This window comes from Callorhinus ursinus, unplaced genomic scaffold (assembly GCF_003265705.2).
Source record: "Callorhinus ursinus isolate GAN/ISIS: 27379988/994484 unplaced genomic scaffold, GSC_fseal_2.0 scaffold35, whole genome shotgun sequence".
Taxonomy (NCBI): domain Eukaryota; kingdom Metazoa; phylum Chordata; class Mammalia; order Carnivora; family Otariidae; genus Callorhinus; species Callorhinus ursinus.
In genome coordinates, this window is record NW_027397097.1 from 5,611,139 (window position 1) to 5,633,832 (window position 22,694).

Genomic DNA, 22,694 nt, shown 5'->3' on the forward strand with positions numbered 1-22,694 from the left:
CCCCTTCTTTCCGCCGACTTCTCCCCAAGCGGGCACGCGCAAAGAAGCGCGCCGGCCCGGGTGTGGCGAGGTGGAAGCGAGGCCTGGCGCGGGCTGCCGCAGTGCGCCTGCGCACAACCTACCCCGCGAAGAGAGGCCATTGCGCATGCGGGCGTGTCTCCCGGGACTCTAGAGCGGGCGAGCCCCCGGCAGCTTCGGTAGGTTTGGCGTGCGCGGGATTCCGCAGATCTGGGGCGAGCTTGCACATTATATCACCGGCGTATCTCTCCTTGCTTGCTTACGTTGCCACCACTTCGGCCTCTATTGCAGAAATCGCCATAGACTCTGAAGGGCCGCGGAATCGGGAAGACCTTGCTGACAGATTTACACACTCTCCGCAGAGCTGAGTGCACAGTTGAACGGAGACGTGCAGGAGATTTCATTTTCCCCAGTTTTGCATCAACTCTTCGGCCCTGTTAGCTTCTCGGGACGAGCTTCCCCAGCCTCGACCGGAAGCTCGGGCGAAAACTCAAAAAAGCAATTACTTTTCCCTGGTGAGGCTTTTGAAGGATCATTAATAGCGACATGATTCCACTTGCAGCCCTATAGAGATCGGTTCCACTCTCTTCCCCTTAACAGTTGTGGTCTTTTCACTTTCCTATGCTGTTTAAGTGCCAGAATGAGTGACCGCTATCTAGAACAAAGGATTAGTATCAAGTTTTGCGTGAAATTGAACAAGTCTGCAAGTGAGACCCACCACCTTTTGAAAGAAGCTTATGGGAATGAAGTCATGTCAAGGGCCCGAGTTTTCGACTGGCACAAAAGATTTAAAGAAGGGCGGGAAGACGTTCGAGATGACGCCCGGAGTGGTCGTCCAGTCACCCACCGGACGGATGAAAATATCCAGAAGGTCAAGGACTTGGTTTGTTCAAACAGGCGGTTGACGGTGAGGATGATGGCCGAAGAGTTAAATTTAGATAAAGAAACCGTTAGACTCATTTTGAAAGAAAACTTGAATATGAGGAAAGTTTCTGCAAAAGTTATATCAGGTATTTTGAAGGATGAACCTAAGCCTCGGAGATTTGACTTTCAGTCTGATCTTTCAACGGAAACTAGGAAAAATAGCTCGTGTGTAAGGAAAAAGATAACAAGTTCTGAAACATGGACTCATCTCCAGTGTGAAGCTGGTGGGGAAATACCTCTGCCTGTATCCCATCCCCAAAACCACTACCCTGCCAGCCAGCTTCTGCAGGCATCCTCATCAACAAGCCTTCCCCCCAGGGCAGCTCAGGATTGGTTCACCCCATGGTGAAAGGAATGTGAGGTAGCTGAGCCTGAGCTAGAAAGCTGCGTCACAGGCACCTTCATTTGCTGCTCATCCATTTTCAGTCTTCACCCGCTCCTTCCCACGTTACCACCCTCCTAGTTACCCTTGCTGGACTACTGGGCCGTCTTCCAATTTTGAGGAACTTTTGCCTGTTGACTTCTGGTACTTACTTGTTTCTTGATTTCTTTTGCTTGTTAAAGTTTGGGTCTCCTTGCTGCCCAAACCTTAGCTTGTTGTGGCTGTCCTGTTCCTGTGTTCTCAACATTCTGCCTCAGGGGATCATACCACTGAAAGGTGGGAACAGGACCTCCCAGAGTCCTTCTGTGCCCATGAAGGCATATTCTGGGAGGACCCCAAAAGAAGGCCTACAGTTCCAGCCTGCTTCATAGGTACAGTTCCAGCCTACTTCATATGGTACAGAAGGCAGTGGCATGCTGACCTAGTGAGGATTGCTAAGGGCATATCCAGCCCAAATGACTCAGTGGGAACCCCTCATTACACAGGGGTTGGCCACCTGTACTCACCTTCTCACAGACCTGTCTTTTACAGAAGAGCTGGATTTGTTTCATGAGTCCTGTGCTCTGGACCCCCACTCATTTGGGTATCCCCTCTGCTGGAAGAGGAGGATTTGGTCCTAGAAAATATAAGCCAGGGGACTCAGGCCCAGGCCGCGATGTGTGAGGAGGAAGACGAGGTGGTACTCTAGACCTTGAATTGAGGGAGTCTGCTGCTTATGTGCTGATTCCCACACAGTGGCCTGTTTTTAGTAACTAGTGCCAACACCGTCAGGTGGTTTTTGAGCACCTGCAGTTTTTAGAACACTGCCGGGCATTGACCGTGTGAAGGTATAAAACAAGATCACCAAGGGCTGGCTGGGTGGACATCCAGATGAGATGATTCCTGACTGGATCCATAAAGAAAGGTGAGACAGGAGGCTAGGAAATTAGAGAAAACTTCCCAAGCAGGTGGAATAGCATGAGGCTTTGAACCTGCATCGGTATGAAAATGATGGCACTGTTGGCTGAAATAGCAAAGTCGGGAGGAAGATAATGGTGTTTGTTGCAGAAGATGAACAATTTGGGATAATTTGCTTCCTCTTCTCTGCCCTAACTTGCCATTAGTTTATAAATTGCTTTCCCCGAATCTGTGGATAGGTTTATAATAAGTCACTTATTTGATGATCTAGTTTGACCATCAACCCCCCCCCAAAACAAGTTCTGCGAGTTTAGACTCCTTTATCTCTTTCTGCCTCTCCGCCAGGATTTATGGAATGGAACTTTTCCCAAGTGGATTCCAAGTAATACCACATAGACTGGAAACATCTCAGAAATGCCTGATGGAGGTGCAGTGGAGGAAAGGTTAGAAACAGCATTTCACAGGATTAGCCAATGTCTGTGTTTTACCCAAGGATTTTTACGTGTAACAGTCCCTATTATTTAACTAGTAAGTTAGTAAACCATATTGGTTGATAGAAGCCCAGCACTATTTATTCAACACAGTTATGTTTAGTTCTGTTCTTTCACTGTCTCTATCCCCTTCAAAAAATGACAAGTTCCCTACTAATAGCTGTTAGTTTTGAAGCACCCTGAAACCTAGACCTTATCCCACGAATAAAAGATCTTGTGCAAAAGAACTTGTAAACAAAACAACAGCTTATAGACTTCAACCTACTTAGCCATTTGTAGGCACTCCGTTTCAGGACCATTACATCTACATCAGATGAGGCCCTGGTTCCCCACAAGCACTTGCCACCAGAGACACTGCCCTTCTGGAACAAAGCCCCCATAGCCAGCTATTGCAACTTTGTGGCTGAACCTCATATTAATCCTTGCTAGACTCAGTGGTAACTGGTGGAAAATTGTATGCTCCTTGGCCAGGGCCAGGATTCTACAACAGTATCTCTAGGCCTTATCTCTAACCTGAGAGAACTTATTTCTGGACTTATTCCTGTCCTGTGAACAGGGCTGGAGTGAGCCTTCCAAAGATGCTGGACAAAGACCATGCTGGATCATAGGGTACCAGAAGCATTGTTGGCCCAGACAGGGTTTAGACACAGCAACCGGAAGCAGGTAATCAAGAATGTGAATTCAAATTGTTACTAGTAGCTATAATGAAAAGGACTTAATTTTTTACTTTAGATCATGTGCTGAGTACTGGTTGGGTTGAACTATGGCTTTACCTAAACCAATTGCCCATTTGCAAGGCTTCCCAGAAAATATTCAATGAAATGATAATAGACCCGGGGTGCCTGGGTGGCTCAGTTGGGATCAAGCCCCTGCATCGAGCTCCCTGCTCAGCGGGGAGTCTGCTTGTCCCTCTCCTTCTGCCCCTCTCCCCAGCTCGGGCTCTCTCTCTTGCTTTCTCTCTGTCTCTCCCCAAAAAATAAATAAAATCTTAAGAAAAAATGATAATAGACCCTAAGATGGCTCAGATTTGGGGAAGTAAAATTTCTGCCCTAACACTCATCCCACGGCAAACTATCCATACATGCTCAGAATCACTAAGCCCCAGGCCAGAGCATGATCTCCTAGGACTATCCCCCGACAGGAGAGTTCTCAAAACAGTACCCCTTATGTGCCCACCCACCAAATCTGTTTCATCGCTGACACAAAATTTACCCTGAACTACATCTTGGACTTCCACCTGCCCCACAGGTTTCTTGAATCTCAAGAATCCACCTATCGTCATGCCCCAGGCTCTTGTCCTTGGCTTTTCTTATACACCTCTGTTTATTCTCTATCAGTTTGCTCTTTCTCCTCTGTTATACTGGTGCTTTGTTTTCTAATTCAGGATCATACCTCCCTCCCTTTTGGTCAGGATTTTCTATTCAACTTACAACTGTCTAACTTTTGATCCCTTTTCCAGCTCCCAACTTCAGCCCTATAGTCTTGAGTAGGGAAATTGGCCCCAAGTTGCTTTCCTATCCTCAAGAAGCAGGGTGGGACAACGTGAAGGGATGTGTTCTTGTTTTTGTTTTATCTAAGAGACATACTGGGAAGAAGAAGAAGCTCCCTCCCACCCTTAGCCACCAGTGGTTCCACTCCCCAGAGGCAGCCAGTGTTACAAGTTTCTTAAGGAGGCAATTTGGTTATCTCTGGTATTCAGGAGTCGTGAAAGTTTTTCAGAAATACATCCAAATCCCATTCTCTCAGGGTAAGCTCCACCTAAAGGTAGAAGATGAAGCCTGGCTCTCTGTAGGACATCAGGAGGAGAGCTGGCCATCTGCAAACCTTGACTGTAATTCTCAAGCTCAGCACACAGTCAATTAATGAATCTCTTTGGCTTTCAGACTGATCTCCCTTTCTATCCCATTCTGGTTCAAAATCGACATGGAATATTATATTCCACAGCTGGAAGTCCAGGAGAATAGACACCTTCCAGGGAAGATCATCCCATCAGTGATTTTATCTAATTCTTCCTCCACCCATCACTCCTCCCTACCTTATTTCCATCTGCCCCACCAGTAATTAGCAAAAACAGAATAAAATATTCACCAACGTTTGATTTCAAAAAACATGGATAGTTCTTCAGTCTTCTGAATTCTGCCCCTGGCTCTGAATCCTCACTGAAATGTTGTTTGGGAAGAATGTGTAACTGGGACCTGCTTTCCAGAGCCTTCCTTTCAGATCCATTTCTTAAGAGTTCAGATTTGCCAGTGGAGATGCCTGGGATCAATCTGGGTACCAACTGACTTGAGGACATACAGTAAAGGAGGGGGCTACTATTGGGGAACTCTGTTTCTGCATCACATACACTGCTCAGCCAGCCTGCTATTTGCAGAACACCTGGTCAGCAAGGCTCACTAGGCTTCTTGGGATTGGGTCTCACCAGGGTCCCATGTGGCACAATTAGCAAGAGGTTCCTTTGCTGCTGGAACTGTATATGCAACCCTGTGTTCTCCAACTGCTTCTTGGTTGGATCAGACCCCTCAGATTTTACCGGCCTTTACACACTATCCAAGGCAGCCTTCATGTATTTCTCTTCTCTAGTCTCTGCCTTTTCAGATCCTTGCAAATACTGTCCCAGTTGTATCACTCTTGTCCCAGTATTAATATCTAGAAGTAAAAAATCTGTAGTGGGAAACTTCAGTACCTCCAAGGACCCTTGGATCTAGTGAAGGGGTCAGCAAATTTTCTCTGTAAGGGAAATGTCTTAGGATTTGTGGGCCATACAGTCTGTGTAGTAACTGCTCAGCATTTTATTGCAAAAGCAGACCTAGCTAATACAGAAACAGATGAACATGGCTGTGTCCTAATAAAACTTTATCTATGGATACTAGAATTTGAATTTCATATAATTTTCACAGGTTACAAAATACTATTTTGATTTTGTTCAACTGTTTAAAAATGTAAAAAAGCCATTCTTAGACTTCTTAGTTTATACACCAGAGAAAAATGGATGGTGGGCCAGGTTTGGCCCATGGACCATAGTTTGCCTACCCCTGGTCTAATGTATATGAGATGTGTATGTAAGATGACAGATGATTGATCCTTTTCCATCAATAACGTTGTTAATGCCATATTGATCCAGCAGTGTCTGACAGTTTATTATCTAGAAATTGTGGACTATTGGAAGGGATCTTTACAGTGCCAGGAGAGTGAACTAGAACTGAATGAGTGACTAGTTTATCTCGACCATATTGACTAAAAATAATATTACACAAACTACTACTTATATCATGCCCTTATAATATCTCAGAAACAATTTGGGCAATACTGCAAATAGTTCAAAGTTGCAACCAGTGGTAACAGAATGAACTGAAGGTGGGTCCAAAGTTTCCATGGCTACGGGCAGCAGTTGGATGAGTTTACGTTTTTACCTGTGGGAGTGACTACTGTGGAGGTGACAACACCCCCTGAATCATACACTTCTTTGCATGCTGGTGCCCAGGGTGTACCCTTTCACATGTGTTTACTTGTTCTTCCCCTAAAGAGAGCCGTATCGCATCACCTTCAGTTAAACTGATGTTCTAAAATTGAAATAGAATCTCAGGATTGGACAGATCTTTACGAGGGTATTTCTAATCCAGCCAGTCAAGTTTCCCTTGAATCCAGGAGTGACTGACTCCTACAGCTGCTGAAAAAAAACGCATCTGAAAGAAGAGTCTGTGTTAATTGAATACATTTCTGTCAAGCGACTGTGTGTTCTAGGCACTATCCTGTGTGCTGGGGTGCAGCAGTGGACGAAACCGACACAGGCCCTCGATCTGACAGTCTGAAATCTAATTATATTACTCTTCACTTTGGTAGAACTCCTCTTGCATGTGCTCACACTAACTCGTTATTTGCATACCCGGCAATAGGTATGACCTCTGCCATTGGCCTCTGTGCTGGGGTCATAAAGCCTCTCCAACTGCATGAATAACTTGAGGACTGTGTGTTCCACTTAAATTTTATTATCCTTTAGACAGATCTGTATTGGTAGAAAAACACTCTGGCAATGTTGAAAGTGTAAATTGGCAACTGCTTTCTGAAAAGCAATTTGGCAGTATCTATCAGGAGCTTTAAAAACGTTTATATCTTCTGATCCTCTAATTCCGCTTCTGGGACTCTGTCCTAAAGAAATAGTCTAAAATGTGGGCAGAATTTATACTTAACAATCCAGAAGTCCAACAGTAGAAAGTTGGTTAAATAAATTACCATATGATTGTACAATAGACGATTATACAGTCATTATAATTAATGTTTATGAACTGTTAAAACAGCGTGGCAAAATGCTTATAATGTTAAGTGAAAAGACTGTACACAAAATAGTATATATAAATCCAAAAATGTTTTTTTAAATGACTGGAATGGGTGTGCTAAGTCTGGGTGGTTCGGTTATAAGTGTTTTCTTAATTTCTCTGTTTCTTCTCCTTTAAAAATTTCTCCAAAATGTTACCACTTTTATCATCAGAATAAAACAGTAGCACCAAAAGGTGGCAATGGAGACAGGCCAAACCGCTCATTTGGTCTGTGAACAATTAACTGGCTGGGTGGACATGGAGGCTGTGTGATACTGTGTTGGTAGCAAGAGTGTAGGACAGAAGGGAAAAGGGCCTGCCACAGAGGAGAAGGCAAGGGACCAGAATCCCTACAAAAAAAGCCAAAGTGATATGAGAAGTTACAGTGAGTGGCATGCTCCTGTTATGTAATCCTAGGTAAATAAAAGTGCACGTATGGATCAAGTATGTTCTGACAATGGGAAAAGATATGGAAATACTCTCCCAAGCAAAATTAACCTCATTCTTGCAATCTTTCCTACCAAGTGAGTATTCTCAAGATGGATTTTATTACAGCTGATTCTCTGAAGAATCCTTGAGACTTCCATATAATTTTGTTAGGATAGGAGTGGCTTGTGATGTGCCAGGCCTACCTCCTCCCATACTGGAACACTCAAGCAACATGGATGTACATGGGAATATTTGGTATCCCACACTGAGAATTCTGCAACATATCATTAGTCATCTTAATGTTGTAACTTAACAAAACTAAAGTTTGCAAATGTTATTTTGATGGAATCCAGAATTGCTGTGCTTTTTGTTTATGTCTGAAGAGTAATCATGGTATGGGTAAAGTGAGAAATGGTGTAGATAATGCCTATCCATAGATGAAATGGTTGTTATCTTGGGAAAATATGTCCTTTGTTGTTGCTTTAGCAAAATGTTTACCGTTAAAATGCCAAATATACCTCTTTGGTAAAATTTCAAACTTTCAAATGAGTATGTACATCTTTTATAGGCGTACATAGATTTGTCAAGCTGATTGGTCTGTAGGAAGAACAGGTGTTAGTACTGGCTCCTTAACAAATCATGTGCCTTGGGGCAGTCCATTTTGCACCCTTGGGGCACTCCAGTTTACTCATCTGTAAAAGGAGAATAGTAACCCTTATCTCATTTTGCTGGTTCAGCAAATATTTATTGACTGCTTATGTGTCTCTGACACTGTTCTAAACACTGAAGATAGAGCAAGAAATGAGACAAGAGAGTGTTCCTCCTCCTGAGCATACGTTTAAGTGGAGGAGACAGGCAAGAGCAAGAATATAGCATGTTAGACGGTGATTATTAGATATGAGGCTTATTCTAAGTAACAGCGGTGGCACCCAGCGCAAGACCTGGCATGCAGTAAAGGACTCAATAGATAGCGATTTCCTTTGCTTCTTTAGTCTTCCTAACGGCTCTTGAATTACTCTACAAAATGGCAATAATCGGCAAAAAGCCTGACCCATTGCCTTCTGGCTCTTGCCAGTTAATAAAGCCTAAACCTGTTTTTGCTTAAGAAGACAAATTACAGTTGTGTTTTGTCCTTCCCGGATGGCAGATTTATCAAGGTGGCACCTAAAGACTGTTGATAGATGGCCTTTTCTGGAAGCCAGTTGGCAGGGGTCTCAGCCTGGGGCTAGATGGCAGGTGTTAGGTCCAAAAAGACAAACGCGTGGTGTCATTGCTGTTTAAGCAGAACAGATGCAGAGACTGTAATGGCTGTTTCTGTTCAAGATGTGTGCCCATGTCATATTCCCAACGCTGGTGAACTGGGCAAAGCTTGCATTATTTGTGGGAGGCCAGGGTATTGACAGAAAGTCAGAAAAAGGAGGGTTTAATGCTTGTGGTAAATTCTTTCTGCCCCATTGTGGAAATTTTGGAAGATTCAGGAATGTTAGAAAACAGCAGCCGAAAGTTCACCCCTAGGGTTCAGGTATTTCACCAGACCCATTTCTCTGCCTCATCTTCCTCCGGGAACATCCAGTGAACATTCATTTAGTGAATTCCTTCAGGTCTGGGCCTGCGTGAGGCACAGGGGGTTGGGCCCTTGCCCTCAGGCTGCCCAGCCTCGTGGCATGGGGAAGGGGCCAGAAGTGGAGAAACCACTGAGAATGAGCTCCCACCTTAGACTGTCCATCTTTCCTGGAGGACAGCTGTAAGGAACAAGGTTTTATAAAGAATTCGGTACAGAAAATTAGAATGATCACACATAGGGTGATTGTGGGAATGAGAAAACACACAGAACAATGGTTAACTGGCCTGCTGGCTATACCATCCCCAGGATTCAGTGTGAAGTTGTACCTCTCAGAAGAAACTGGATGTCAGGCTGTGGGCCAGTCCCCCTATACCTTGCTTTAAGAACCAAATAAGTGAAAATTCAGAATTACAACTCAGCTTAGATGAGGAAATTGGCCCAGGGAGGTTGAGTCAGTCTTCTTGAATCACACATCTAGCTGGTGGCTGAGCCAGGATAATAATGAAGGACCTTGAATTTCACTCAGCCCAGTGAGTTTTTTTCCATTACTCCACTGGTAATAATTGCCTTTACTAACGTGTACATTGTTAAGATATCTTTAAAATAGCAGTCAACCTCACGTTTGAGAAATATGATTTACCAACAGTTGATTTACATGCAATTTTTAGGGAACATATTTATAGCATCAAAGTAGGACAAAGGTTTTTCCAAGTTTCCTTGGGGTGTCCAGCGCTCTGGTCCTTCCAGAGGTGTGTATTCATAAGTAAATGCTGGCATTCTGTCATTCATTTTTTCCAGATGTCCTTCCCAAGTAGTGTGTTAGGCTTTATGTTTTTAATATTTCTCATATATATTTTTAAAATCTGGGCACATAAATCCTAATAAAGTTCTTAACTATCTCCTCCATGCTATCTCAAATTTCCGGCTGTGTTTATATTTATGACACAGTGTCTAAAGGTGTGAATGCTATCACATCATTAGGGTTTATATTCCTAAACCATAGACTTGTGTTTCTAGATGTTCTGAAAATTCTTTACACCTCACTTGTAAACGCCACTATACTGTGCCATGACATTTCCATAGTAACACATATTTCAAACAGGAAAACAGAGGAAGCCCCAGGAAAAGGGAAGTAGACTTCAAATGAAAAAAAAAAAAATCATTAAAAATAGAATACCTAAGATGGGGAAGAAGGGTGTAAATTCTGGTTTGATGTGCCCTGAGAACAGAGTGTCCTGCAGACCCACCTTAGGGACATGCAATGTCCACCACCCACCAAGTGGCCTAATTGTGGCATCACACTTTCTTAGACCCTCACATTCAGTGAGGTCCATGTCATTACCCTAACATTTCTTAGTATCACCTACTGCGACCAGATTGAGGGGGCTACCCACCTGTCACCTCACTGTCCTGAAGCCCATTGTCCACACTGCTGCACATGTGCTATATGGTTTAGAGTTATTGAAAAGCGGTGGCTTTTGGACCCCAGTTTTTTGAGCTTCCACAGGTCACGCGCTCTGCCTGGACTCCCTTGCTGCTGCCGTCCACCCAGCAAACTCCTACTCAGCACTCGAGCCTTAACCTTACCATTGCTGTTCTCTACAATGGTAAAGCAGCCACCCCCAGTGTACATACACACTCTGATGTCAAAGAAATGTTAACACTTAATTGAACTTAATTGTTTGCAGAATATTTTTCCTCCCTTACCAGCCCATGAACTCCTCAAAAGCCAAGACCACATCTGATTGTTCTCTGTATTCCCTGCATCCAGAGTAAAGCTTGTCTGGAATTGTTCAATAAATGTTTGATAGATGAATAAAAGAAGACTTTTATGGGAATTGCTTTTTTTTATTGTGGCAAAGTTCATATAATAAAATTCACCATTTTAACCATTTTAAAGTGCACGTTTCAGTGACATTTAGTATATTCATAGTGTTGTACAATCACTACCACTCTCTAGTTCTGGAACATTTTCACCACTCCAAAAGGAAATCTTGTATCCATTAAGCAGACACTCCCAATTCACCCACTACCCCAAGCCCCTGACAACCAACCACTAATCAACTTCCTGTCTCTGTGGATTTGCTTAGTCTGAAATTTTCATATAAATGTAATCATGCAATATGTGGCCTTTTGTGTCCGGCTTCTTTCATTTAGCATAATGTTTTCAAGACTCATCCATGCTGTAGCATGTATCAGTATTTCATACATTTTTATGGCTGAATAATATTCTATTGCGTTGATATACCACATTTTCTTTATCCATTCATCCACTGATATACATTTGTGTTTCTCCCTTTTGACTGTTATGAATAGTGGTGCTATGAATGTGTGTATGTACAGATTTTTGTTTGAACACCTATTTTTAATTCTGGGTGCATACCTAAGAATGGAAATGCTTGGTTATATGGTAAGTCTATGTTTAACTTATTGAGGAACCACCAGACTGTTGTCCATAGCAGTCGCCCATTTTACATTCTCAGCAGCAGTGTATGAACTGAGGGTTCCAATTTCCCCATGTTTTTGTCAACAATTATTATTTTCCCTATATATAGAGAGAGATACATGTCTGTATATCTCCATCCTAGTGAATGTGAAGTGGAATCTCATTGTGGTTTTGATTTGCATTTCTCTAATAACTAATGATGTCAAGCATATTTTGGTGAGCTTTCTGGCCATGTGTGTATCTTTGGAGAAATGTCTATTATATAAGCTTTTTATTTGAGTTGTCTTTTTGTTGTTGAGTTGAAAGAGTTCTTTATATATTCTGGTTACTAGACCATTATCTGATATATGATTTGTAAATATCTTCTGCCATTCTATGGATTGCCTTTTCACTTTCTTGATAGTGTCCTTTGGTAGAGAAGAGTTTTAATTTTGAGGAAGTCCAATTTATTTATTTATATGTGTTTTTTTTGCTTGCTTTGTGCTAAGAAACCATTGCTAAATCCAAAATCATAAAGATTTATCCCTATGTTTTCTCCCAAGAATTTTATAGTTTTAGCTATTATATTTAGGTCTTTGATCCATTTTGAGTTTGTTTTTGTATATGGCGTGAAGTAAGTCTCCAACTTCATTCTTTTACATGTTAGTCTCCAGTTATTCCTGCACCATTTATTGAAAACACTCTTCTGTTCCCATTGTCACATCTGTTATTGAAAGATACTTTCAAATTATAAGTTGACAGTTTTTTTCTGTACCTTGAAGGTTTTGCTCCAGTGTCTTCTGGCTTGCATTATTTCTGTTGTAATTCTTATCTTTGTTCCTCTATATGTACTGTTTCCTCTTGCTGCTCTTAAGACCTCTTCTGTATTACTGATTTTAGCAATTTGATTTTACATGCAGTGGTATAGTATTTTTCGTGTTTCTTATGCTTGGGGTTCATTGAGCTTCTTAGATTTCTTCTCACCAAATTTGGAAAATTTATGGACATTATTTCTTCAAATATTTTCTCTGCCCCTCCCTCCTTTAGGGGCTCTGATTACATATATAGTAGGCCACTTGAAGTTGTCCCACAGCTCACTGATACTCTGTTCAATTTTTTCCTTTTTTTCCCTCTTTTAGTTTCTATTGCTGTGTCCCCAAATTTATTAATGCTTTCTTCTGAAATGTCTACTCTATTTTAATTTCATTTTGTGGATTTTTCATCTCAAATACAGTGGTTTCCATCTCAAGAAATTTGACTTGGGTTTTTTGAATATATTTTTTATTTTGGAATAATTTTAGATTTACAGAAAATTTGCAAAGATGGTACGGGGTATTCCCAAATGCCCCTCATCCAGTTTTAGTTTCTCCCAATGTTACCGGTTTTAGTTTCTCCCAATGTTATTATCTTACTGTGGTGCACTTATCCCAAAACTAAGATACCAACATTTGTGCATGACTATTAACGAAACCCCACACTTTATACAGGTTTCAACAGCTTTTCCAATAATGTCTTTTTTTCTGTCCCAGGAATCAATAAGATATCAGATCTCATTTACTTGTTAATGTCTTGTTAGTCTCTTCTGACCCATGAGGTTCTCAGTCTCATCTTGTTTTTCATGACCCGGAATGTTTTAAAGAGCACCTGGTCACGTATGTTACAGAATATCCCTTAATTTGGGTCTGTCTGATGTTTTTCTTTTTTTTTTAAGATTTTATTTATTTATTTGAGAGAGAGAGAATGAGAGAGGGAGAGCACATAAGAAGGGGGAGGGTCAGAGTGAGAAGCAGACTCCCTGCCAAGCAGGGAGCCCGATGCGGGACTTGATCCAGGGACTCTAAGATCATGACCTGAGCTGAAGGCAGTTGCTTAACCAACTGAGGCACCCGGGCGCCCGTCTGATGTTTTTCTCATGATTAGCTGGGTTTTGGGTTTTGAGAAAGAATAGCAGGTAAAGTGTTCTTGTTATTATATCAAATTAGAGGGCACATGATAGCCACATGACATCATTGGTGACCTTCACTTTAATCACTTGATTAAGGTAGTTTTGATAGATGTTCCTACTGTGAAGACACTGTTTTTTCCTTTCCATACTCTGTTCTTTGGAAGCAAGTCACCCAGTTCAGCTCACAGTCAAGGGAAGGGGGATTAAGTTCCACCTCCTGCAAAGGGGGGAGTATCTGCATCTGTTATTTGGAATTCTGTATAGAATATTTATCTTTCTGGGGTGCCTGGGTGGCTTAGTCATTAAGCATCTCCCTTCAGCTCAGGTCATGATCCCGGGGTCCTGGGATCGAGGCCTACATCGGGCTCCCTGCTTGGCGGGAAGCCTGCTTCTCCCTCTCCCTCACTTGTGTTCCCTCTCTCGCTGTGTCTCTCTCTGTCAAATAAATTTTAAAAAAAATTATCTTTCTTCCCAGTTTATTCAGTCACTTATTTATATCATTTTGGACTCATGTATATTTATTTGATATTTTGCATTATAATCCAATGCTATGTTATTTATTTTATTGCTCACATTGTTCCAGTTTGGGCCATTGGATGCTCTTTCAGGTTCGCTTCTGTGTCTCTTCAACATCTTCTCATTCTTTTGTTTTTGAACACTTCCTTACTTTCTAGTACTACAGCATGCTCCAGAATCATCTTGTATTTTCCCTGTTTTAGATCTGCAATCAAACATTTCTCTAAAGAACTCTGGTTCCTTTTATTGGAGAATGGTATTTAGAAACCAAGAGATGAGCACTGAGTGTGTTTGTTTCTACTGTGACTTGGACCTTTTTTGGCATCCTCTATGTCTCTAACAAGCTTAGTGTTTTTTCTAGTTTCTTGATCACATGAAATACAGTTGTAACTGTTTTTTTATCCATTTTATCCATGTTTTTATCCATTCTACCTATCTTGGTCAGTTTCAATTGAGGGATTTTGAATTTTCAGAAATAGCTTTTGGCTATTACCTTTAAACGTTGTTAGATGGGACCAGAGCAGAGTTAGTCCAGGACTAATTTTGCCCCACTATTGTGGTGAAGCCCACTTGATGCCTTGTGAAATATGCCTGCCACTCTGAACGTTGGGAACAGGAACTGGACCTGTGTGTTCTTTGGGAATTGTTCCTTCTAGTTCCTTTGGATGGTTCTCTCGGGTCTCAGGTGTTTTCCTCACGTGTATGCTGAAGACTCAAGGGGGAACCTTAGCAGATAGCCAGAACTTTCTTTTGGTGCAGCTTTCTTCTCTTTGGCACTCTTCCCTGTGAACTCTTGCTACCTTGACCTCCCCAGACTTGTAGCTCCATCTCTTCGACTCAGAAAACCACTGAGTTCCACCTGGGTTTACTCTGTCAGCACTATGGCCTAGAAACCCTTTCTAGGAGGTAAGCAGGGGCAGTCATAGGGTTCACCTCATTTGTTTTCTGTTTCCCAGGGATTACTGGTTTTAGCTGCTTGATATCCAGTGTCGTAAAAATCACTGTTTCATACGTTTTGTCCATATTTGTAGCTGCTTCGAGTATGGAGGTAAGTATAGTCCCTACTACTGTATCTTGGTCAGAAGCCACAGTATATGCATAGGAAATTAATAGAGCCAGGGGCTATGATTAGCATACAGGCATGCATATCATAAGACTTAAAAAGGTAATGTCATGGGGCGCCTGGGTGGCTCAGTCGTTAAGCGTCTGCCTTCAGCTCAGGTCATGATCCCAGGGTCCTGGGATCGAGCCCCGTGTCAGGCTCCCTGCTCCACAGGAAGCCTGCTTCTCCCTCTCCCACTTCCCCTGCTTGTGTTCCCTCTCTCACTGTCTCTCTCTCTGTCAAATAAATGAATTTAAAAAAAATCTTAAAAAAAACAGGTAATGTCATTGTGGTTAAGAGTATAAACTCTGGAACCAGACTGCCTGGGTACAAATTCTGGCTCAGCATCTTACTACCTGTATATCCTGGGCCAATTATATAACCTTTCTGGGCCTCAATCTCCTCATCTTAAAATGGGGCCCATAATGGTCATATTTCATTGGCCTGAGACGGGAGTTAAATAGATTAAAACATATGAAGCATTGGGAGCAGTGCTTGGTTCAAAACAAGTATTCAGTAAATATTAGTTATTTATATACCTGTTAAAAGTGGCCAGCAAATTTGACTGTGAGTTTCCTAGTGACCCTAGCAAGGTGGAAATATCAGTTACATGATTCAGTGTCCATAAAATATATGCAAATTGGTTGGACAGGAGAAGTACATATTTCTGAATATTACCCCCCAAGATTCCTCATAAAGAGAATACTGTATGTACCTGGAATAATATACCAGCCAGAGAGAGTTTCCTAGGATTTTGTCTTTACCATCCCTCCAAATAGCCAATAACTTCACGCTAGAGCTCAGTATAGTAAAGACTTCCACTGTGACTGAAATATCGCAATACCTTTAGTCTGGCTTAATCCAAAAATAAAATTTATAGCATCAGAATGAAACTAATGAACCACATGTCATTTGGGCGATTCTCCATAAATATGGGGGGTCAATTAGGAGACAATTATAGTGATTCAGGGAAGAGGCAAGTAAAGCCTGAGCCAAGAACTAGCTAAAGATGAAAGGGCGTTGGCAAAGAACCAACCCACTGTACTGTGAGAACCCACAAATTTTGGCAACTGACTCAGTGTGTAGCAATAGGGAGGAAGAACTTTTGAGGCCAAGACTGTATGTAAGGGAAGATGAAAAGAAAAAGCTTGACTGTTGTCTTCTTCAAATCTTCTATAGCCTTACAAATATTTCATCAGCTTACTCAAATCAGCTACTGAGGGAGATGTGTTAAAAATTTTCACTATGTGGATTTGTCCATTTCTCATCATATCTTATATATTTGGCGGCAGTATTTCCAGTTGGTACAGAGAGGTTCTGGGTCATATCTTCCTGATGAACTGACCCTTTTGTCACCAAAGTATATGACTGTGGGGTGCCTGGGTGGCTTAGTCAGTTAGGCATCTGCCTTCATCTCAGGGTCCTGGGATCATGCCCCGCGTCCAGCTCCCTGCTTAGCGGGATGTATGCTTCTCCGTCTTCCTCTGTGTGCTCTCTCTCTCTCTCTCAAATAAATAAACAAAATCTTAAAAAATAATACTAAATTTTTAAAAAATATATGACTATGGGGCGCCTGGGTGGCTCAGTTGTCAAGCGTCTGCCTTCGGTTCAGGTCATGATCCCAGGGTCCTGGGATCGAGCCCCGCATCGGGCTCCCTGCTCCACGGGAAGCCTGCTTCTCCCTCTCTCACCTCCCCCTGTTTGTGTTCCCTCTCTCAGTGTCTCGCTCTGTCAAATAAATAAATAAAATCTTAAAAAAAAAGTATATGACTATATCTCTAATAATGCTTTTTGCCTTAAAATTTATTATTATTGCATTACTTCACTTAGTGTTTACCCAGTGTATTTTCCCCCAGCCTTTTAACATTTCTGGGTCATTACCTCGTGAATGTATTCTTGTAATCAACATACAGCTAGGTTTTAAAAAACTGTGAGAATCTTTTTCTTTTCTTAGTCATGTTTCTATTTCTTATTATGATGATATATTGGGAATTTTTCCATTGTTTTGTTTTGTCTGTTTACCATGTGTTTGCTTTATTCTTTTGTCCTGTCTTTGGTTTATTTGTTTTCTTTACTCCCTTTTTATTCTTATGAGTGGTTTGGAAGTTATACTTTCTAATTCTGTTCCTTCGGTGGATATTCTTACATTATTAATGTGCATACTTGACTTGACATTGTTAAGTTAATAACTATCTCTAGCTCATTGTGAAGATTTCAGGATCCTTAGAATTCTTCAGTTCTGGGTGCCTGGGTGGCTCAGTCATTAAGTGTCTGCCTTCCGCTCAGGTCATGGTCCCAGGGTCCTGGGATCGAGCCCTGCATCGGGCTCCCTGCTCCATGGGAAGCCTGCTTCTCCCTCTCCCACTCTCCCTGCTTGTGTTCCCTCTCTCGCTGTGTCTCTGTCTGTCAAATAAATAAAACCTTAAAAAAAAAAAAAAAAAAGAATTCTTCAGTTCTGATCTCCACCCCCTTCTATCTTCCAAGTAATTTGGGTTTTAGTTTTTTGATTCCAACTTACTTTTAACCACCCCCCCATTAGATAATTTAACAGCCAGTATTTATTTAGATTTACAAGCCTGCATATTAATTTATATGCCTACCTTTCTTCAGTCCCTTTTCTTTATTGAAATATAATTCGTGGGGCGCCTGAGTGGTGCAGTCAGTTAAGCGTCTGAGATCCAGCTCCACGTCCAGCTCCATGCTCAGCACAGTCTGCTTGAGTTTCTCTCTCCTTCTCCCTCTGCCCCTACCCCACCCCGCATCTCTCTAAAATAAATAAATCTTAGGGGCGCCTAGGTGGCTTGGTCGATTAAGCATCTGCCTTTGGTTCAGGTCGTGATCCCAGGGTCCTAGGATGTCTCTCTCTCAAATAAATAAAATCTTTAAAAAAAAAAAAAGTTTTGGGCCCCTGGGTGGCTCAGTTGGTTGGGCGACTGCCTTCAGCTCAGGTCATGATCCTGGAGTCCCAGGATCAAGTCCCGCATCGGGCTCCCTGCTCGGCGGGGAGTCTGCTTCTCCCTCTGACCTTTCCCCCTCTCATGTATTCTCTCTCTCAAATAAATAAATAAAATCTTTAAAAATAAAAAAAAGTTTTAAAAGAATAAATAAATCTTAAAAATATATATATATAATTCACCTACAATGAAATTCCCCCTCTTTAAGTGTACAATTCTATAGTTTTTAGTATATTCACAAAACTGTGCAACCATCACCATTATCTGATTTTAGAACATTTTCTTTCTTAAAGGATTTATTTATTTGTCAGAGAGAGAGAGAGAGAGAGAGCACAAGCAAGGGGAGCGGCAGGCAGAGGGAGAAGGAGATTCCACACTGAGCAAGGCGCCCGATGCAGGACTCAGTCCCAGGACCCTGGGATCATGACCCGAGCCAAAGGTAGACGCTTAACGACTGAGCCACCAAGGCGCCCCTGATTTTAGAACATTTTCATCATTCCCAAAAGCAATCCCATATCCATTAGCAGTCACTTCCCATTCCCTCCTATCCCTAGCCCCTAGCCACCTTAAACTACTTTCTGTCTGTACGGATTTGCCTATTCTATAGAAATTTCTTATAAATTGAATCATGTAATATATGGCTTTTCATGTCTGGCATCTTTCAAGTGCATGATGGCTACAAGGTTCATCCATATTGGGGCATGTATCAGTACTTCATTCTCTTTTATGCCTGAATACTTTTCCATTGTATGGATAAACCACATTTTATTTACTAGTCATTAGTTGATGGACATTTAAATTGTTTCTACCCTTAAGCTATTATATATAATGCCACCGTGAACTTTTGTGTAAAGTATTTTTGTGGATATATGTTTTCAGTTCCCTTGGATATATATCTGGGAGTGGAAACTGTTATTTCTTGTATTCAGTGGTGTGCTGATATTTAACAGCCAGCTCTTATTTGGCAGGGGGTAAGGGGAACCCTGATCTGTAGCATTTGTTGATCTCTGGGGTGCAAATGCTCAAATTGCCGACGTGACATCACTGAAGATGGGAAGAAATGCACAGTGACACACCATTCTGTATTACTTCTACCATATAGATATGGGAGATCTGAATTACCTCAAGAGCATAGATAATAGCAACATTGTAGTAAAATAATTAAGAAGTGATGGATTGTGAGGATTTTTTTACCTTTTTTTAAAAAAAAACACTCCATTTAATTGTAAGTGTATATAATTGAATGCTGAATAATGACCCTGTTTAACAACCAGTTTTCGGAATTGCTGAAATTCTAGCAGTCAGCTCTTTGGGCTGACGGGAGCTGGCTGTGGTCTGGACCTCACTTGTATCACACTCCTTGTAACTTCTTTCTGGACTGAATTTTCTTACTGAATTATATCCACTAGCGCTCTTTTCAGCAAGAGTTTGTGTGAGGTAAACTCATTGGCTTTCCTTGTCTGAAAATGTCTGAAAATCTGGCCCTCATTTATGAATTTCACTGTGTATAAAATTCTGTGTTGAGATTTATTCTCTTTCCACACGTTGAAAATACTGTCCTCCTGTCTTTTGGTTTCCATTGTTGCTGATGAGAAGGCTGCCGTCATTGTAGTTAACACCCCTTTTGGTAATTGGTCCCTTTTCACTGAGAGCTTTCATTACTTTTTTTCTTGTGGTTTTGCAATTTCACTGAGGTATGAATGGGCTAAGGGGGCACCCAGATATTTGGTCAGACCTTTTCCTGGGTGTGTTTCTGAGGGTGTTTGGGGATGACACATAGCAAAATGCCTCCTCCTAAGCGGGTGGCCCTCATCCAATCAATTTTGTTAGAACAAAAGGCTAACATCCCCACCTGCCACCAACAGGTAGGAAAGAACTCTTCCTGCCTAGCTGTTTGTGTTGAGACATTGGCCCTTTCTGGCCTCCAGATTCAAACTGAAACATCAGCTTCTCTTGGGTCTTAAGCCTGCTGGCTTCCAGACTGGCACTTACATCACTGGCTCTCCTGGTTCTGGGCCTTCAAACTCCTAGACTGGAACTATACCATTGGGTCTCATGGGTCTCCAGCTTGCCAACTGCAAGTCTTGGGACTTGTCAGCTGCCATAGTTGTGTAAGCAATTCCTTCTAATGAATTTCTTTGTGTGGGTATGTGTGTGTGCGTGCGAATATACACATATCCATATACGTATCCATACACACACACATAGGTTCTGTTTCTCTGGAGAACCCTTAACTAATACAGCTATAATATTTTTTCTTTTAATATTTTATTATTTATTTGACAGAGAGTGAGCACAAGCAGAGGGAGTGTCAGGCAGAGGGAGAAGCAGATCTCCCGCTGAGCAGGGAGCCCCATGCGGGGCTCGATCCCAGGACCCTGGGATCATGACCTGAGCTGAAGGCAGACGCTTAACGACTGAGCCACCCAGGCGCCCCACAGTTATAATATTTTTAATAATGATTTTCTACCAGTGCCGCTATTAAATCTTTCTGGAACTCCTGTTAGGCATATGCTTGACTTTCTCTTTTTATCCTTCAGATCTCTTAAACTCTATTCAGGTCTTCTATCCCTTTCTGTCTTTTCTCCATTTTGGGTGATGTCCTCAAATCTCTCTTCTAATTCCCTCTTCAGCTAGATCTAATATGTAGTTTAACTCACCTTTGAGGTTTTTTTTTTTTTAAAGATTTTATTTATTTATTTGACAGAGAGAGAGATAGCGAGAGAGGGAACACAAGCAGGGGGAGTGGGAGAGGGAGAAGCAGGCTTCCCGCTGAGCAGGGAGCCCGATGTGGGGCTCGATCCCAGGACCCCGGGATCATGACCTGAGCCGAAGGCAGTAGCTTAACCAACTGAGCCACCCAGGCGCCCCTCATCCTTTGAGTTTTTAATTTCAGGGGCTGTTTTTCATTCTGGAAGTTCTGTATGCATCTTTTTCATATCTCCCAACTCTTTCTCTCACACTATCCTGGTTTTTTATTATGCCTCTATTCCTTCCCTTATCTCTATTTTAATCATCCGAATTCATAGTCTCTTTCAGATGGTTCCGTTTTTACCCTTTTTCCACCTAGTTAGTTGTGTGTGTTGGCGCTCCATTTTGGTAATTTCTTTCCACATGTGGTTTGTTACATTTTGTGAGCATCTTCAACAGGAGTTGTTTTGCCTAGTGGATTCCTCAAGCCCTGGATTGTTAAGCATCCCTACAGGGCTCTTTTGAATACACCATCAGCTGTGACCTAAGAATTTTAATAGGTCTTACTTCAGCCCTAACCTAAGAATTTTAATGGTCTGGACCAATTTTTATGTTAATTTATCTCACTAGGTGCCTGTGCATATAGGCAAAGTAAATTTAGACCCCCATACGCATTTGGCAGAGGTTAGGGTTTTTATTTCTCATGAGTGTCATTTTTCCCCATCTAAGGCCTCTTCAGATATCAAGCTTCCTTGCAACTTCACTAATGCTGGGGTACAGTTTTCCCAGTCTCCTTTTCGTGGACAGGGGCAGAGCTTCCCATGTCAGGGCTTTATGCAGCGCTCTGTTCCAGCTTCCTCACCTGGCTGGGACTGAAGCCCCACCTCCTGCTCCTTGGTGTGCAGTGGAACCCTAGCCTGCAGCTCTCAGGCTCTATAGCCAAGTGTGAGATCCCTGTGTGCTGCTAAGGCGCGTCACCTGTACCCTGTTCTGGCTTTGCATTTTCATTTCGTTTTCATTTCTGACATCTGAGGATTTCTCTTAACGTTTTTCAAATTTGGTGGCAAAAATAAAACATTTTTTTAAAGATTTTATTCATTTATTTGACAGAGAGACACAGCGAGAGAGGGAACACAAGCGGGGGGAGTGGGAGAGGGAGAAGCAGGCTTCCCGCCGAGCGGGGAGCCCCATGCAGGGCTCGATCCCAGGACCCTGGGATCATGACCTGAGCTGAAGGCAGACGCTTAACGACTGAGTCACTCAGGTGCCCCAAAATAAAACATTTCTGTTCTAGTTCACCCAGAATTTCTCTGTGTCTGTAGCAGGGGGTGGGATGTTTCTGGAAGTTGCCAGATCAGAAACAATAATTCTGTGAGGAAGACATTGGTTCCATTGTATAGATAAGAAAAGTGAAGCTCAGAATGACTGTCTAAATTGCCAAAGCCATAAAATTTTAAGTGGGGAAATAGGTTTTGTGTTCAGTCTGCTCACAAATCCCGCGCAAGACATCTAGGCATCTCAAAGGTAGCTTGGTACCTCTGCCGTCTCTCCACTGTTAGCCTTTATGGGCAATTCTGCCATGGCATTTTGCTGAAGCAAATACTCTGGATAAGATTCCTCCTGCTTCCTAGGTAAGGCTGTTTGGGAGAGAAGAGGAGGAAGTAGAAAGCAAGCCGTGGAAGCTAGACTGTCTTAAACCTGAGAGCCACTGGTAGGAGCATTTGGCTGGGAGGATGTGAAAGCCAAGAGGCATCTCCCCTACCGTCCAGAAGCATCCTCAAGCATACTTGTGCAGTAGACAGTGAAGGGGACATACAAGGATCCTGTACATTGTTTTTGGCTTGCCCCTGGAAGCAGGAGGAAGCCCAGGTCATGGCAGGACTTCCCTGTAAGTTCTGCTGGGTTTGGGGATGTCCCAGCAGAGGCCGGCATACTGTGAGGCTTTTCACTTAGCCCCCTAACCTGGGAGCAGCTCCTTCCCCGTGAATCTTGCATGGAGGCCTTGGAGTGGGTGCCCTGCAAAGGTGTGGTAGATTGATG

General features: G+C 42.3%; 1 protein-coding gene across 9 annotated transcripts in view; it reads left to right on the forward strand.

Annotated features, from left to right (window-relative positions):
• Nucleotides 1–211: 211 nt before the first annotated feature.
• Nucleotides 212–22,694, forward strand: part of GVQW3 (GVQW motif containing 3) — a 44,531-nt gene continuing 22,048 nt past the window's right edge. For 5 of the 9 annotated variants that reach the window (XM_073879736.1, XM_073879739.1, XM_073879740.1 and 2 more), the window contains exons 1-2: nt 212–2,228; nt 3,269–3,375. In XM_073879736.1, coding sequence (XP_073735837.1) covers nt 659–1,291 — 633 coding nt within the window. In that variant the 5' untranslated portion in view covers nt 212–658 and the 3' untranslated portion in view covers nt 1,292–2,228; nt 3,269–3,375. Of the gene's footprint in view, nt 2,229–3,268; nt 3,376–4,595; nt 10,878–18,256; nt 18,403–22,694 lie in introns of those variants that run through there. The other 4 variants (XM_073879738.1, XM_073879741.1, XM_025894483.2 and 1 more) reach the window with 4 other exon arrangements.